Source organism: Mobula hypostoma, chromosome 15 (assembly GCF_963921235.1).
Source record: "Mobula hypostoma chromosome 15, sMobHyp1.1, whole genome shotgun sequence".
Classification (NCBI taxonomy): domain Eukaryota; kingdom Metazoa; phylum Chordata; class Chondrichthyes; order Myliobatiformes; family Myliobatidae; genus Mobula; species Mobula hypostoma.
The window spans coordinates 57,367,676-57,386,443 of record NC_086111.1 but is presented as its reverse complement, the minus strand read 5'-3'; the positions used below and the strand labels follow the sequence as shown (position 1 = coordinate 57,386,443).

The 18,768-nt window shown below is 37.6% G+C and overlaps 1 protein-coding gene across 2 annotated transcripts in view; it reads right to left on the bottom strand.

Annotated features, from left to right (window-relative positions):
• Nucleotides 1-18,768, bottom strand: part of ptpdc1a (protein tyrosine phosphatase domain containing 1a) — a 129,518-nt gene that overhangs the window by 28,671 nt on the left and 82,079 nt on the right. For both annotated transcript variants that reach the window (XM_063068410.1, XM_063068411.1), the window contains exons 3-5: nt 18,175-18,346; nt 13,335-13,415; nt 10,343-10,461 (exon numbers count right to left, since the gene is read on the bottom strand). In XM_063068410.1, the coding sequence (XP_062924480.1) occupies nt 10,343-10,461; nt 13,335-13,415; nt 18,175-18,346 (372 nt within the window). The remainder of the gene's footprint in view (nt 1-10,342; nt 10,462-13,334; nt 13,416-18,174; nt 18,347-18,768) is intronic.

The window sequence follows — 18,768 nt, the reverse complement described above, 5'->3', positions numbered from 1 at the left end:
GGTCTGCTCTTTATCAAATTACAGTATTGCTTTGCACTGTTGTAACTATATGTTATAATTATGTTTTGTCAGTTTTTCAATCTTGGTTTGTCTTGTGTTTCTGTGATATCATACTGGAGGAACATTGTATCATTTCTTAATGCATGCATTACTAAATGACAATAAAAGAGGACTGTGTGTCCTCATAATCTAATCTAATCTAATGTGAGGGTGAGCACTCAGGCAGCAGCAATCATGATGCTCTTCCTCTATTAACCCACCTTCAGTGACAGTAATTTCTGTGTCAGAACCAACTGAAATTAACTTAACCTAATTTACTTCATGCCTAAATCTCAGCAAATCTGGTGGAAAGTTGTACAGTCTTTTCACTGACCCTAATATCCTGACTGAAGAAAAGGAATCCAGAGATGATGCCCCATTAGATACTTCCTGTACTTAATAAAGTGGCCAATGAGGCTACCTTCACTGTTTTCTGTGGCTGTAGCCCGTCCACTTCAAGATTTGACATGTTATGTGCTTAGAGATGCTCTTCTGCACGCCACTGTTGTAACACGTGGTTATGTGAGTTACTGTTGCCTTCCTGTCAACTTGAACCAGTCTGACTTCTCTCATTAACAAGGTGCTTTCACCCACCGAACTGCTCCACACTGGATATTTTTTGCACCATTCTCTGTAAACTCCAGCAACTGTTGTGCATGCAAATCCCTGGAGATTAGCAGTTTCTGAGATACTCAAACCACTCTGTCTGGTGCAAACAATTATTTCACAAAGTCATATAGATCATATTTCAACCCCACTTTGATGTCTGGTCAGGACAACAACTGAACCGCTTGACCATGTCTGTACGCTTTTATGCATTGAGTTGCTGCCACATGATTGGCTGATTAGATATTTGCATAAACAAGCAGATGTACAGGTGTATCTTATAAAATAGCCATTGAGTTTATGAATGCACACTGAAAGACTGGATTTATATATCCATAGCCAACACATTAGCTTGCCTGAAAACCTGTTTGATATGTCAAGATGTCTGGGGGAAATTCAGCTCCAATCTTCCACATGGTTTTGTGCAGAACCCAGAATTATATTTTCCAACAAAGGGGGAAACTTAGAGAATAATTATCATAATGTGACATTTAGGAGGGCTTCTAAAAGAATAAGAAATAATCAAAGGGGAAAATACTTAAAAATTGTTAGGGGCTATTTCAGATGGCCGAAAACTGATTCAGCTGTGATGAGCTGGAATTAAAGACTGGCTAACAAAACTATAATAAAATAATAAACTATAAGAATAGCTTAACTACAATGGGTAAATTTTCACAAGGAAACAAGTTAGTACAACAGAAGTCATAGCTCATAAGAACAGTAAGTGGGTGCAGAGAAAGGAATACAAAAATAATAGGAAAAGTGCAAAAGTAAACAAACTGGGAAGAGATTACATAACAGAGAACATGAATGATAAAAAGGGGAATCCAAAAAATCCTACAAGCAAAGAAAAACGACAACAAAATGATCAAAAAGGGAATAGAAATTATAATGGTTACAGGTCTTTGAGGATGGAAAGGAAGGATGAGAAAAAGGTTGTAGAATTCTGGATATTTCAAGTGGAGACATGGAGTGCAGAGACATGGCACTATGCTAAATTTCTGTGGAACACTGATTGGCTTTTAATTAGAATAGTTCCAAACATATACATTGTAAGTTCTGGACCAAAAGAAGGTAACTAAACTTCTATAGGAAGGTTCAAGTTCAAGTTTATTGTCATCCAACTGTACACATACAACAAAATGAAACAATGTACCTCCAAACCACTTGCACCCACAAAACATATAACACACATAGTACATAAACCAAAATATTACCATAAATCAGTTAATAAAATAATTCAAAATGCATGCATTACAGGTAAACAGTAAACAATACAGTATACAATAAACTACACTCTGACCTAGTAGTGGCAGGGTATTCATTAGTCTCACAGCTGAGGGAAGAAACTGTTACACAGTCTGGCAGTCCTAGTCCTGATGCTTGACAGTAGTGGGTTCAAGATATTGTGGAATGGGTGGTGGGGATCCTCAACAATGCTTTGGGCCCTTCGTCTGCAAAGCTCCCAGTAAATGTCACAAATAAAGGGGAGTGAAACCCCGGTGATCTACTCAGCGGTTTTAACTATCCTCTTTCAGGTCCTGTGGTCTGCTGCCTCCGTATCACAGAATGATGCAACCAGGTACTCAACATGGTGAGCTAAAAAGCCTGTTCCTGTGCTTTACCACACTGTAGTTTAGAAAGGATATGAAGGTTTTGGATACATGCAGAATAGATTTTAAAGGAATGGTTCCAGAGAAGTGAAACATCAGTTTTGTGGCATTGGAATAGCAAAATTATCAGAAATACATAGAAACATAGAAAACCTACAGCACAATACAGGCCCTTCAGCCCACAAAGCTATGCTGAACATGTTCTTACCTTAGAAATTACCTAGGGTTACCCATAGCCCATGTACCTGTCCAGGAGTCTCTTAAAAGACCCTATTGTATCCACCTCCACCACCGTTGGCGGCAGCCCATTCCACACACTCACCACTCTCTGCATAAAAAACCTACCCCTGACTTCTCCCCTGTACCTACTTCCAAGCACCTTAAAACTGTGCCCTCTTGTGCCAGCCATTCCAACCCTGGGGAAAAGCCTCTGACTATCCACACGATCAATGCCTCTCATCATCTTATACACCTCTATCAGGTCACCTCTCATCCTCCGTCGCTCCAAGGAAAAAAAAGCTGAGTTCACTCAACCTATTCTCATAAGGCATGCTCCCCAATCCAAGCAACATCCTTGTAAACCTCCTCTGCACCCTTTCTATGGTTTCCACGTCCTTCCTGTAGTGAGGCGACCAGAACTGAGCCAAGTGAGATCTGACCAGGGTCTTATATAGCTGCAACATTACCTTTCAGCTCCTAAACTCAATCCCACAATTGATGAAGGCCAATGCACCGTATGCTTTCTTAACCACAGAGGCATCAGCTTTGAGTGTCCTATGGACTCGGACCCCAAGATCCCTCTGATCCTTCACACTGCCAAGAGTCTTACCATTAATACTATATTCTGCCGTCATATTTGACCTACCAAAATGAACCACCTCACACTTATATGGGTTGAACTCCATCTGCCACTTCTCAGCCCAGTTTTGCATCCTATCAATGTCCTGCTATAACCTCTGACAGCTCTCCACACTATCCATCCACAACACCCCCAACCTTTGTGTCATCAGCAAATTTACTAACCTATCCCTCCACTTCTTTATCCAGGTCATTTATAAAAATCACAAAGAGCAGGGGTCCCAGAACAGATCCCTGAGGCACACCACTGGTGACCGACCTCCATGCAGAATATGACATATAATCAGTCTGGAGATATAACCAATCTAACATCATTTTTACAAGAGTTAAAAAGACTTGTCTTGCCAGTGCTAGGTGATGCATTTTGGAAAGTCAAGCCAGCATGGGACGTATACTTTGAATGGCAGGGCACAAGGACATGTAATAGAAAAGAGGGACCTAGGAACACAAGTGCACAATTTGTTGAAAGTGATGTCAAAGGTAGATAGGGTGGTAAAAATGCATTTAGCACACTGGCCTTCATCATTCAAAGGCATTAAGTATAGGAATTGTTACATTATGCTGTATTTGTACAAGCTGTTGGTAAGTTTGCATGGAGTACTGTGTACAATTATGGTTCAAAATTCAAAGTAAATTTATTATCAAAGTACATGCAAGTCACCATATACAACCCTGTGATTCATTTTCTTGCATGCACACTCAATAATTCTAATAACCATGAGAGAATCAATGAAAGGCCACACCAACAGTGCTGACAGCCAGTGTTAAAAAGACAACTAACTGTGCAATACAAAAAGAAAGAAGAAATAATAATAAATGAATAAATAAACAAACAAACAAACAAACATGCAATAAATATCCAGAACATGAGATGTAGAATCCTTGAAAGTGAGTCTGCAGGTTGTGGGAACATTTTAGTGACGGGACAAGTGAAGTTGAGTGAAGTTACCCCCTTTGGTTCAAGAGCCTGATGGTTGAGGGTAATAACTATTCCTGAACCTGGTGGGATGAGTTCTGAGGCTCTTGTATCTTCTTCCTGATGGTGGCAGCAAGAAGAGAGCATGACCTGGGTGGTATGGATCCTTGATGATAGAAGCTGCTTTCCTGCGACCTATCTCCATATAATTGTTGGGGATGGCTTTACCTGTGATGGACTGGGCCACATCCACTACTTTTTGTGGGATTTTCTTTTCAAGAGCATTGGTGCTTCCATACCAGGCTGTGATCAAACCAGTTAATATACTCTCCACCATGCACCTATAGAAGTTTGTCAAAGTTCTAGGTGTTACGCTGAATCTTCAAACTTCTAAGGAAGGTGAGGCGCTGACATGCTTTTTTTGTAATTGCACTTGTGTGCTGGGCCCAGGATAGGTCCGCAGAAATTATAACACTAAGGAATTTAAAGTTACTGATCCTCTCCACTTCTAATCCCCTGATGAGGATGCACCTCCAGTTTCCCCCTCCAGAAGTCAATAATCAGTTCCTATTATTGGTCATCTTATTATATGAAAAACATGGCTAAAATCAAAAGTGTGCAGAAAAGATTTACAAGAATGTTGCTCGGTCTAGCTGAAAAAGTTGGCCAGACTGGGTCTTCATTCCTTGGAATGTAGAGAATGAAGGACAACCTTACAGAAATTTTTTTAAATTATGAGAAGCATAGATGAGATGGATACTAACAGGTTTTTCCACAGGGTAGGGGAGTCCAAAACAAGGAGGCGTAAATTTATGGGGAAAAGGGAAACATTTTAAAGGAACCTGAGGGGAAACTTTTTCATGCAGAGGATGGTGAGTATATGGAATGAGCTGCCAAAGGAAATGGTTGAGGAGTTCATATCATATACAATAGTATCATTTAAGTAGTATTTGGGTATCTACATGCCGGGTCAGAGCTTTGAGGGATATGGGCTGAACGCAGGAAATTGGGACTAGATAGGTAGGCAGCATAGTCAGCCGAAGAGTGTGTATTCATGCTGCTTTGCTCTATGGCTCTAAGAATAAGCTATACAATGGGTCATATGTTGCTTTTATTAAAAACAATGGAAGGCTGTTCTACTCAGATCCAGTTAGCAAGACCAAACACAGAATGAATACTGTTTTTCCTTAATCATAATATGACGAGGCTGTAAATCTGAAATACAAACAGAAAAGGCTGGAAACATTGTAGGTCAGGCAACATCTGCAGATAGGTAAAAAATAATTCACACTTTAGGTTGCTGAGCAACTACTGTAAATTTACAAACCAAATATCTTTTAAGTTGTAGAGAAGGGAATAGAATAGTGATAATAAACAGAAAGTCGGTGATAGGATGGAGACCATGGGAGACACGTGTTGTCGTTGGTGCTAATTAAAAAAGCATAGTGAATCTTATTAAACACTGCTGCTCTGCCTAGAAGAAAACAAACAGGAAATGAGTGAGGATTAGGGAGAGGGGAAAAAAAAACAAAAAACTGCTTTAACTGTGAAATATTAAACACTGGAGATTCTAAAAAAGCCAAAAGAAAAGAGAATATTAAAGATACTAATCCACACAGACATCATCTGTGAAGAGACAAAAGCAAACTTATTAATATAGGTGTATACCTTTTAGAACTGATCAGTTTTGCACAAACTGGAAAAAATGATTATCTAAAACTGGTGAATTCAACATTCAGCCCTGAAAGCTTATTTGTATCTAGTAGGAAAATGAGGTGCAGTTCCTTCAGTTTAAAGCTGAGCTTTGTTAGCTCTGCCCAAAAGAAGCAACAGTATACTTGTACTTCCTCTAATTTCGTAGTCATCACAATGTGGTTGCACGTACATTGGGAAAACCAAACATAGATTGGGTGATCACTTTGCAGAGCAGTTCTGCAAGGTTGACCCAAAACTTCCAGTTATCTGTCACTTTAATTCACCAACCCACTCCCATCTCAGCAAAAGAAGTCAAAACAGAGGCCAAAATGGAAATGACATGAAGAACGTGGTGGGGCTCATCAGCAAAAATGATGAAACAATGTACAGGGAGGAGGTCAAACACCTAGAGAGCTGGTGCAGGGATAACAACTTGATGCTTAATGTCACCAAAACCAAGGAGATGATCGTCGATTTCAGACGGTCTCAGCCTGAGCACACACCCCTCAGCATCAGCGGCTCCACAGTGGAGAGAGTGGAAAACATCAAGTTCCTTGGGGTGCAGATCTCGGACAATCTCACCTGGTCCAGGAACACCACTGGGATTGTGAAACGGGCCCAGCAGAGATTGCACTTTCTGAGGAAGCTTAAACAAGCATCACTCCCCACTAACATCTTAACTACATTCTACCGAGGCGTGGTTGAGAGTGTGCTGACCTTTTACATCACAACCTGGTACTCCAGCTGCAGTGCTGTCGACAAAAAAGCCTTGCAGAGAGTGGTTAGGGGAGCAGAGAAGGTTATTGGGGTCTCCCTACCTTCTGTCCAAGACCTCTTTCAGAGTCGATGCCTCCAGAAGACACGGTACATGATTAAAAACCCCTCGCACCCTCTCCGTGAACGGTCTGTTCTTCTGCCATCAGGCAAACGTTACAGGAGCATCAAAACTAAAACCACAAGGCTACTAAACAGCTTCCTCCCACAGGCAGTCAGACTGCTAAATAGCTGCTCTACCTGACTCTGCTTTGGACACTTTTAACTTGCACTGGACACTTATAACTTGATTTTAATTGACATGTGGCTGTTGTGTTTTACTATTTATTGTTATGTTTATTATTTACTGTTGCGTTTGTTATGTTATGATTGCACTGCTCCTGAGAAACGCTGTCTCATTCTGCCCTGCAGAGCTGATGTATGGTTAGAATGACAATAAAGTTTTTTTTTGAATTTTGAATCTTGAATTAAACTGGAACTCCAATATTGTACTTAATAATTCAACATAGCCAATCTTTCCACCTTGTATCAGAACTGTCTGGTTTAGTTGAGAAGACATTAATCTGTAATGTTCATCATTTTCATCTCTCAGGATATGCCTAGTTACCTGTTGAATGCTTCCGTCTATTACGTAAAATTTCCATCAACTGCAGTGTTCTGCATCTCAGTTCCTGCACCCTTTTCCTCCCTTCCCTGTTGCCATTTATTTCCTATCACCTCCAGAGAACTCAGCTGTGATTATTTCTTCAGATGTTCTCTCAGCTGGCACCGCCACCACTTGCATCATTCTATCATCTTGACATCCACCTTAACCACAGACATTCACTTTGCTTGCTCGACCCTTCTTCTTTTCTGAACTTAAAATCGGTTTGATTTCTAACTTCTCCTACCTTCCCTTTCTATCAGTCCGAGAAAGGAGGATGCCAACTACTTGTTTTTGTAGGCATTGAATGGGGTTGGTCTGCTTACATTACAAGCTTCTCAAAAAGGGTAAAGAGCTGACTACAACTGTTTCTATGGCTAGGGCTTAAACAAATACCCCTGGAGAAGTGTTATATTGCTATTCAAATTCTTAGCTGCAAAATGGAATTTCAGAAAAATATTTGCAAGTCAGCCAGATCCTATGTGCCCGTCTTATGTATAATATCCTAGATTTAAAGGATATTTTCACAGAGATACTGTGTCTACTCAACATTGGCGAGAGCTCTGAATGTAGACAAAAAACAGAAAAGTCACTGTGGTCAAGAAGATGGATTCATAATAGAGATGCATAGCCTCAGAATACAAGAATATCACTTTAGAATAAAAATGAGGAGGAATTCTTTAGCCAGAGGATGTGAAACTCATATCCACAGACAGCAGTGGTGACCAAGTCACTGGGAGGTTGATAGGTTCTTGATTAGTAAGGGTGTCAAAGTTTATGCAGTAGAAGGCAGGAGAATGAGGTTGCGAGACCATTGCTAGTCCAGTGCCTTAACCACTTGGCCACGTGCCCACACAGAATGAGGTTGAGAGGGATAATAATTCAGCCATGATCAAATGACACACCTTAATTGATGGGCTATATGGCCTAAATATCGTAGTTTTATATAAGCTTAATAGAAATATTAGAATCAAAATCAGAATCAGGTTTAATAATACTGGCATATGTTGTGAAAAGTGTTGTTTTGCAACAGCAGTACATTGCAAAATACAATAATAAAATCTACAAATTACAATCAGTACATATAAAAAAAGAAAATTAAATAAGTAGTGCAAAAAGAGAGGGAAAATTTACTATGTTCATGGATTCATTGCCCATTCAAAAACATGATGGCAGAGGGGAAGAAGCTGTTCCTGAAATGTTGAGTGTGTCTTCAGGTTCCTGTAGCTCCTCCTTCATGGCAGCAATAAGAAGAGGGCATGTCCTGGGTGAGTGGGAGGGGGCCTTATTGATGGATGCTACTTTTTTGAGGCTTCACCTGTTGAAAGTGTCCTGGATTCTGGAAAGGCTAGTGCCCATGAGGGAGCTGGCTGAGCTTACGCCCCCTCCATACCAGATGTCGATACAATCAGTTAGAATGCTCTCCACGGTACATATATGGAAATATACAAGTGACTTTGATGACATACCAATTCTCCACAAAGTCCTAATGAAATATAGCTGCTGTTGTGCCTTCTTTGTAATTGTATCAACCCGTTGGGCCCAGGTTAGATCCTCAGCGACGCTGATATTCAGTAACTTTAAACTGCTCACCCTTTCCACTTCTGATCCTTTGATGAGTACTGGTGTGTGTTCCCTAGATTCCCCCTTCCTGAAGTTCACATTCAATTCCTTGGTCTTATTGCTGCTGAGTGCAAGGTTGCTGCTGCGATACTACTCAACCAGCTGATCTATCTCGTTCCAGTACATTTCCACGTCAAAATCTAAAATTTTGCCAATAGTTGTGTCATTGGCAAATTTAAAGATGGCGTTTGAGATGTGCCTAGCCACACAGTCGTGGGTGTAGAGAAAGTAGAGTAGTAGGCTAAGCACATATCCTTGAGACACGTGTATGTTGATTGTCAGCAATGAGGAGATCCGCACAGACTGTGATCTCCCAGAGTCAAAGATCCAGTTAAAGAGGGAGGTACAGAGGTATAGATAGGGTACAGAATCACAATCTTTTTCCCATATAGGGGAGATCAAAAGTAAGAAGGCACAGGTTTAACATAATAGGAATTAGTTTTAAATGGAATTCAAGAGCAAGTGTTTTGGTGGTAGTTGATATCTGGAACTTGCTGCCTCAGTTACAATCATGACATTTAAGAAACATTTAGGCAGTCAATTAAACAGGTAAGGAGAGAGACCTAATGCAGGCAAAAGCCTTCATGTAGATGGGCTAAAAGATCAGCATGGACATAGTGGGATGAAAGGACCATTTTTGTTTGTACAACTCTGATTCTATCTTCAGTCAGAAAAATTAAGACAAGCTATGCATTAGTTTTTATAATAAAAGTATATGTGTATTAGTAAACAAGATTTATTACAATTAATATAGGGCCTTGGAGGCATCACACCTGGGAAACTACACTCTAGGGGCAGATTTATTGAGTAAAGCCAAGAAAAAGACCAGTGAATTTTTGAAAGTTGCATGGGATAATAAAGGAAGTTGTAATTATGGTTGGCAAATTGGTCATGATGGTGAATAGTGGAGAAGGCTCAGAGTGAAATGTCCTACTCCTACATTTTGCACTAGAACTTTAGGAAAGTCTTGTGAAGAAGAAACTGTTGACAGATTACCTACTGCTGTGCAAGACATTGATTGCAGCTCAACATCTCTACAAGCATTTTTACACCACTGATGAACTACAAATTAACTGAAGCCAGCTGGTGCACCCTGATGGGTGCCAGAAAGGTCAAGTATGAAGTAATATTTACCAAAGATACTGCAGTCTTAAATGTTGATTCTATTTGCCGTAATTGATGGCATATGACAGTGACAGCACCCTGCTTAGCTCAAGTTTTCAGCAAACAGGCTACCTAAAATTGTACTGCCTTCCTAGAGTTAGTGACATATTGATCAACATTTTCTTTCAAGTGACATTTTACAAGCAGTCCAAAAAAAAGGAGACTTGGAGAGGAAACCTAATTCCATCAACCAGGAGAAAAGGATTAAAACATCTTAAAAATATTACAACCCCCCCCCCACCCAATATAGATCTATAGCATGCCATTTAAGCATTGAAATGAAAAATAATTCCTAGTTTAGAATTTGATCTATAAACTATAAAGAGAAACATTAAGTCACACTTGACTACCAACCAGTACAAATCAATAGGATATCTTTTAATTATGAATGAACAACAGGAGAAGACTTACTTCCAGCCTCCATGAATACCTCTGGTAGGTACGTAAAGCCACTCTCTGTCTCCAAAGGATTACCACAGCGTGCATGTTCCCCAGGACGTTGAAGATTAATTACTGTCTTTATGCCACGCCTGAAGTAGGGAGTAAATTGAAACACCAGTTAGATTACTAAAACTGGGAATGATATAATCAAATTTATGTTAAGTAAATATACAAATTGTGATAACAATTTATTATAATATCACATTAGTGTAGAATTTGAGAATCAAAAAAAACTTCTAAACTATTCACCTCAAAGTGATATGCAAATAAAGGTACATATTGTGATTAAAGTACTGATTTTAAGCCGTGTTTGGAAATATAGCAAATTTATCACAAAACCACGCCACCATTACGGCAAGGTCTTAACAGTGGAAAACTCAACTGCTGGATTTACAGATACATACCTACCTACATTAATAACACAAAATAACAAGCCACATGAAAGGAAGGGAAAGGAAATTCTATATATTTTGGTGACACTTTTAGAAATTATATATTGAAGAAAAACTAAACCAGTGCTTCAATAATTTCATAATGATGATGATATCAGTGAGTTTAAAGAAATGAAATACAGGAACTAACGTAACTCTCTACATTTAGAGGCAGGCAATTTACAGTGCCTTGAGAAAGTGTTTTCACATTTTACTGTCTCATTTTCTAAAATTAAAATATATTGAAGTCAGACTTTTTAAACTAATCTACAAAATATTGTGCATTATGTCAAATCAAAAGAAAAATTCCAAAACCTGTCAACAATTTACTAAAAATTAAAAACCAAAATTGCAAGGCTGAAAAAGTATTCATCCTCCTTGTAATTACTATGCTAACTTTCCTCAGGTGAAATATACATATTACCTTCCCAACTCACCCAAATTGTAGAAAATTGGAGTGTCACCTTTTCTGAATGAATTCATAAGAATAAATATCACTTCTCTCTGTAAGGTTAACACACCAAACCAAAATGAAGACAAAAAACAAGTCAGGGAAATGATAATAGAGAAGCACAAATCTGGGGAAGGATATAGACCCATCTTAAAGGCACTGAACATAGGCACGGAACTCAGTGCAGTCCATCGTGAAAAAGTGGAAAATATAAGAAACCACAGCTACTTTGCCTAGGTCAGGCCACCCCTCTAAACTTATTCACCAGAGGAAAATTGCACTTGTGAGAGAGGCTGCTGTGATGCCAATAATCAGTCTGAGTGAGCTGCAGAAGTTAGTGGCTGCAAATGGGGATGAAATTCATGGATCCACATGTTCTAAGGCCTTGCACAAAAAGGGTAGTTATGGAAGAGTGACAAGGAAGAAGCATTTGCACATCCTTGCCCATACTTTGCAAAGTGTCATTTAGAAGAGACTGTAAAGATAAGGAAGAACGTCTTGTGGTTGAATGAGACTAAAGTGGAACTTTTTGGCCTCAACACAAGTAGTATATGTGGCATAAATCTAATACTGCGCATCAGCCAGTTTAGCATCAGCCAGGTTAACACCATCCCTACTGTAAAATATGGTGGAGATAGCATCATGCTTTAGAGATACTTTTCAGCAGCAGGCTGTGGAAATCTGGTCAGAATTTATGGGAAGATGAATGCTGCTAAATCCCCAGAGATCCTGGATAAAAACCTGCTAGCCTCTGCCAGGAAATTTGAATTAGGGAGGAAGTTCGTCCTTCTTTGGAGAATGACCCAAAGAACACTGCCAGAGCAACCATGGAGCAACTTCAAATGAAGAAAATTGATGTCCTTGAGTGGCCTAGTCAGAGTCCTGACCTTAACCCAATCAAACATCTCTGGCAAGACTCAAAACTGCTATCCACTGCCATTCTCCAACTAACCTGGCACACTTGAGCAATTTGGTAGAGGAATGGGTAAATCTTGCTCCATCACATTGTGCAAAGCTATTAGTGACTTATCCAAGTAGACTACTGGCTGTAATAGTTTCAAGAGAGGGTTGAACTAAGTACTAAGCAAAGAGGGATGAATACTTTTGAACTGCTGACACCGCAGTTCTTGATTTTTTAGTTTTTCATGTTTTACAATTTTCCCTGTTTTTTTTTCTGGGTTCTACAATGAGGGGTAAAAGGAGCATGTGATTCACAAATAAAAATTCTCAGTTATATAGATCAAAATCCCTGTTTGTAATATTCCTTTATGTGAATAAAGGTTTGGGGGCTGAATACTTTTACTACACACTGTATATTATAAAAACAATCTACTAAAATTAACAGTTCCACCTAAGATTCAAATTGATTGCAGCAAAATATTATGGTTCTGATGAAAGACCTACATCTGAGACATCCAGCAATCATTTTTCTTTATAGTTATTGACAGATTTGCTTTGAATTCCCAGTATACATTTCTGCTTTAGACTTCCATTACTCACATTTCCCTATTTCTAAATACCTTGATTTTAGCATGAAAATTGTCACTGACTTTAGATACTTTTAAAATAAAAGCAAACAATAGGTTATTCACAAAGACAAGGGAATCATAATATCATCACTCATCCAAAGGGGTATGTATTGTTCAATTATATGCAGATAACTATTTCATTACTTTGAGTTACTCCCAAAGTTTTTTTTTGCAACAAACTGGTCAACTCTATTGCTGAATACAGATGAGAAATTTAGCCTCCAAAAATGATTACTAATTCAATTGCTGTATGTGATAGACATGAAGTAGATAATATATAGAGATCTTCTGATTAGGCTGGACCATTTACTGAGCAGTATTGCACAATAGGTTTGGGCAATATGCAAACTGGGTGGGAGTCCCTTTGCTTAGATAGTCTGCTGCTGCTCATTGTCCAAACATATGTATTAACATAATTAGGTAAAGAAAATAATGATTACAAGCCTTTTGGAATATACTATAGGTTGTATTATTCCTTGCAGAAAAACAGCACAAATTGGGAAGTAAAGGTCCTCCTTTAAATCTGCATTGTTGAAACATTAAAAAGATACCTTTTAAATTGTTCAATAATACCATATTTTTCAATAATTTCTGTGGAGGGACGAGCCATTGCCAATATGTTGTCTGTAATCCTGTAATTAAAATATTGTTAGACTTACCAATTAGCTACTAGAAAACAATTCATCAAGCTGCATTTTGGCTAAAAAAAAACTCAGCAAATCACTAGTAACTACATTCACAAAAAGGATATGTATTTCATTAATAACAGTACTTTGTTTTTTTAAATATTAAGCAAAGATTTCAATCATGAACTACTTACTATGCCTTTAAAGGAGTTACATAGGAAAGAACAAGATAGCAGCATTAGCCACGACCAAGCGAAACAGTATTTTAACCCATAATTGTGTTATGGCTTACAAGATTTCAAGCTTCACCTGAAGTTTGGAGTACCCTTCTGCATACTACGGTCACACACAATTAGCATATACATATAGTAGGTATGGTGTCCTCTTTGTAGGAAAATTCGCACTATGTTTAGTGACAGGGGTGGTGAGAGCAGAATTGCTCAGTAGAAGGGAAATCGTTCAAAGGAGTCAATACTTCAGTCTTCACTTACATTTTATTAGGTTGACTCTACATTATCTCCTGATGCTAACTTATACAAAATCTTACACGGTGCTCATTTCTGAAGGTAGTGGAAAAGAAAGACAAAGTACTTATTACAGAAAAAAACAATAACTGTCATGTAAGATTATCACGGTGCCAGAATTAAAATGCAATAATTTGATATGAATCGTCTGAATCTTGAGGCATTTTGGGCTTTTTAACAGCCCACTGTGAGCTGTGTTGATCTGATGGTTTAACATGGTGAAAATACCAACTGCAATCATGCATTACAAAATGTTGAAATGTTGATTTAATTAGTATGTTTCTTTTAAAAACTACTAAAATAATAAAGCATTGAAATCCTTTTTTAAAATAAGGAACTTACAAATTGAACAAGAAAACGCAATAGTAACTGGCCATTCAACCCCTGGTGCCTATGAAAACATTCAAAGTTCCTGGCTGACATTTAAATTCAGTGTATCCATCCTGGACAAATCAAATATCCCTTGATTCCCTTGGTATTTATAAATCAGAATCAGGTTTACTACCACTGACACGTCATGAAATTTGTTATTTTGTGCCAGCAGTATAGTGCAAGTCATAAAAAATAACTCAAAATTACAATAAGAAATAAAATTAACAAGAGGAATAGTGAGGTAGTATTCATGGACTGTTCAGAAATCTGATGGCACAGGTACAAAGTTGTTCGTAAAATTTTGGGTGTACATTTTCAGCTTCTTGTACCTCCTCCCTAACAGCAGAAATGAAAAGAAGGCACGTTCTGGATGGTGAGTATCCTTAATGGTGCATGCTACCTCTTGAAGCACTGGCTTTTGAAGAAGCCCTTTATGGTGGTGCAGGTTGTGCCCATGACAGAGCTGGCTAAGTTTACAACCATCTACATCCTCTTTCAATCCTGTGCATTAGAGTCTCCATTCCAGGCACTGATGTTTTGAATTTACTATCTGTGTAGTGTAGAGGTCAGCATAATGTAATTACAGCGCTAGCAACCGGGGTTCAATTCCTTCTGCTGTCTGTAAGGACTTTGTACATTCTTCCCATGACTATGTGTGTTTCCTCCCACATTCTAAAGATATATGGTTTGGGTTAGTAAGTTGTGAGCATGATGATGTGTTGGCACCAAAATCGTGGGGACACTTACAACGTGGAGACGGTGTTGGTCGCTGACACAAGCAACACATATCACTATATTTCGATGTATATGTGATAGAACATCTTTACTCTTTACATTTCCTTTAATCTTTTCTTTATCTTTAGAATATGCTCAGCTGAATATACTGGTTAACAGTAAGAGTACATGTAGATTAGGAAAAATTCTCATTCAGTATTGAATTCTCATTCAACTACTGAATTCTCATTCAGTAGTCACTCAGTCAGTTATACTTAGGCTGAATCATAATTCTTTCAAATAGTGGGATGAAAATTTGGGTACAGTAACCTTGTGAGTGATATGCTAGCACTTGTAAAAAAGACAGTTGAATTCACTGGCACTAGGACAAATGTATATTTTGTGAAATAACTTTTCCAAGGCAATATCTAAAAAGGCTGCAAAAGTATGCAAATGGAATCCATATTTAATTTTCATTTCTTTCTCTTAGAGTTGTTCATACAATTTTCTTTTTAAGGATGTTTATGAATCAACATCTACAATCCTAATTGGGCAGTACATTCCATTTCAAAGTATTTCTTACTCCCTCACGTGCATATCCAATCTCCGCTAAAATACACTGAATCTAATCACTTCAACTACTCCCCATCGTGGCAAGTTCCACACTCTCGTCTATGTTTGGATAAAGAAGTTTCTTCTAAATTCCTTATGGGATTCTTGATGAGTCTCCAATACATAAAGCTCATATTATGCTTTCTCTAGATGTAGCAAAATGGCCTCTGAATGCATACAACAATCTCCATGGCCTTTTTGTCATTAGAGATGTTTATTCTTTATGAAAATAGACTCCTAAGGATTATTCAACTGTCATATTAACTGTTTTCTTTTCCACGTGTACTGCCAGATCTTTTACAAAAAGCAGCTTTTTTTTGCTTTTGCAGATGCTGAAAATCTGCTTTTAAGAAAATAGCAAATACAAGAGATTCTACAGATGCTGGAAATCTTGAACACAAAGTGCTTAATGAACCCAGCAAATCATGCAACTTATCTATAGAGGGGAAAAAACAGTCGACATTTCGAGTCGAGACCCATCATCAGGTCTGAAACTTTAATTGTTCATTCCCCTCCACTGATGCTGCCTGGCATGATAAGTTTCTCTAGCATTTTGTGAGTGCTGTTTAAGAAAATAGCTACATCTGGTTAATTCCATGCAAGGGGCCTTTTGAATTATTTGGGTAGTTAATTTGGACCTTGCTCCAAAAATGTGCATCACAGACCCATAAAATTTCCAAGCTTTCTACCCTCCATTTTCCCAAATATATCCAGCTAAATGTAAACCTTCATCCCTTGAACTATTCCTCTAAATCTCTTCTGTACTTTCAACAAAGCCATTAAAACTTACAAAGTTTCCAAAGATATTGACCCAAAATTTGAAATAACAAAAATGAGGATAACATTATAATGGAAGGAATTTAACAGTAATTTCCAGTGTATCTCAAGCAAAGTTTAATGTGGAAATCAGAAAATTACTGTGAATGATTCCTTTTCCACCTTCCAAGCAGTTAGCTGCGGTTTCTCTCCGCAAAATTTTCAAGCTGGAATAACCTAAGCATTTAATGAACTGCCTTAATGTTAAAAAGACAACGACAGCAATATTTGCCTGGGCCCTGTGCCTGGAATTGCCAACTGATTCTCTAAACTTTGCTTGTCTTGTCTGGATTTGTTGGTTCTTCCTTCATGACCTGAAGCAACCTACAGTACACCCCAGCTCTCTGTTCTGAGCAGAAGCAAGTCCTTCAGCAAAGTACTGAGGATGCCTAGCTCTTAAAATTTTTTCCCGGATAACAAGTCACGCCCCAGTCTTATTATCTATCAAAGCTGAGTAATTTAAAAAATACCTAACAGATATTTTGAACCATAAAATGTGAAAATAAAATCAAAACAAATATTTTAAAAACAATTGGAATACTTTTTAAATGAAGCTAATATGACTAAATGTATATATATATATATATATATATATTTTTTTTTTGCCTTCTATCTGCAGCCCTACAAACCCCATAGAAATCAATAGACTCTCAATGGCATGCCAAAGAAATTTTCACTGTAGTGAAGACTGGTATTGGCCTCTGGGATAACTATCAGATAGATCATTCAACATTGAACAATTCATGCACAGGTCCCAGATTTGCTTCCATTTGATGTGAATGACCAATAAAGACATGGGAAAACCTGAGCAATGGCAAGGCTTTCAGGAGGTATTGTATCTCAATGAATGCGCTATTACTGCTAATTTCTTTGAAAATAATATGGACCTTCAACAGGTTACATTCACAAAAATATCTTGAAATGAAGAATAGATAAACAGGTCTAACAGAAGAACTCACAGTACAATATGTTTCTCCAACAAATTTAGGCCATTATTTTTAAACAAATTATTAAATATATCAGTTCAACACCATGGAAATATATGTGTATTTGAATCCAATATGGAACAGAGACCAAATGGTTGTGTAGAGCCTTAGCTGACCTTGAGAAGCCCCACAGGTTTTAGTTAAGGAAAGTACTTCTTGAATCATTGCCACTATAAGAAACAGCAATAACCACACACAGCAAGCTCACGTGAATAACAACGTGACAATGACCAGGTACAATACTGAAATGAAAAATTATTTTTAACAAACATGAAATAAAACTAACATGGCCATCTTACTTTTCTTTCAATTTATTTCACTGATTGCTTTCTAAGGTGAAATTTTAAATATCCATATAAAGAGCATTCCTACAAATTACTTCAAATTGCAAATAGTAAAACTGTAAGATCTACATAAAGACAATTAATATGCACCTTAATAACGAAAGGAAACTAACTTTTGAAAATAAATGTTTCTGACCAAATGTGGTTTTAAATATTTGCATATTAATCTTTTTTGTAACATGGAAAATTTTATAAACTTCATAAAATATAGATTTAATGGTCTATTAAATTGCACAAAACAGTAATTTATTTATTTTACCATAAATATCAAATTACATTTGTCAAAACAAATGCTGCTTCAAATAAATTTATTAAAATTTACTGCTAAAATAAGTTTTATTTGTATAGGAATGTGGTGAAGTATGATTTTTAAAATAAAGAAACCAATAAATAATACCATGAAGAGTATAAGCCTTTAAGGGCTTGTTCCTCTTCACTCCATCGGGATGGATTCTCATACTTGCATGCTCGACCACCACATGCCATAGAGCACTGCATTTGACCAGGGATAACATGTCGTAATCGTTCTCCCATTTTAGTATACTTAGCTGTTGGGCGTCTCATACTGCCTAAGGTAATAAAGCAGAGAGACAATTAGGCAAATTTCAAATATGAAAAACAATACAACCTTTAAAAGTGTGTTTATATAATGAATATAATTTCAAAAATATTGAATTGCAAACATTTATGGTGTGTGCACATTATTTGAAGAGACAAACATATTGAAGGAATTAAGGTAATACTCGAATAACCTGATATGATTAAGAATTTTGTGGCACAGGAGTAGCAGATTTTCCAGAGTATTGGATACACTTTTAATTTATTTTCAAATACTGTGCAGAGTATTATAATAGAATCCCAGTGAACCCATAAAGTTTCAAGGATCATGGCGAATATCACCTTGTAGACCAGATGCCAAGTCATTGAGATTTCTGAATAGTTACATAATGGTCATCAAAATTATACCGTAATCCACAAAATTACAAGTAAA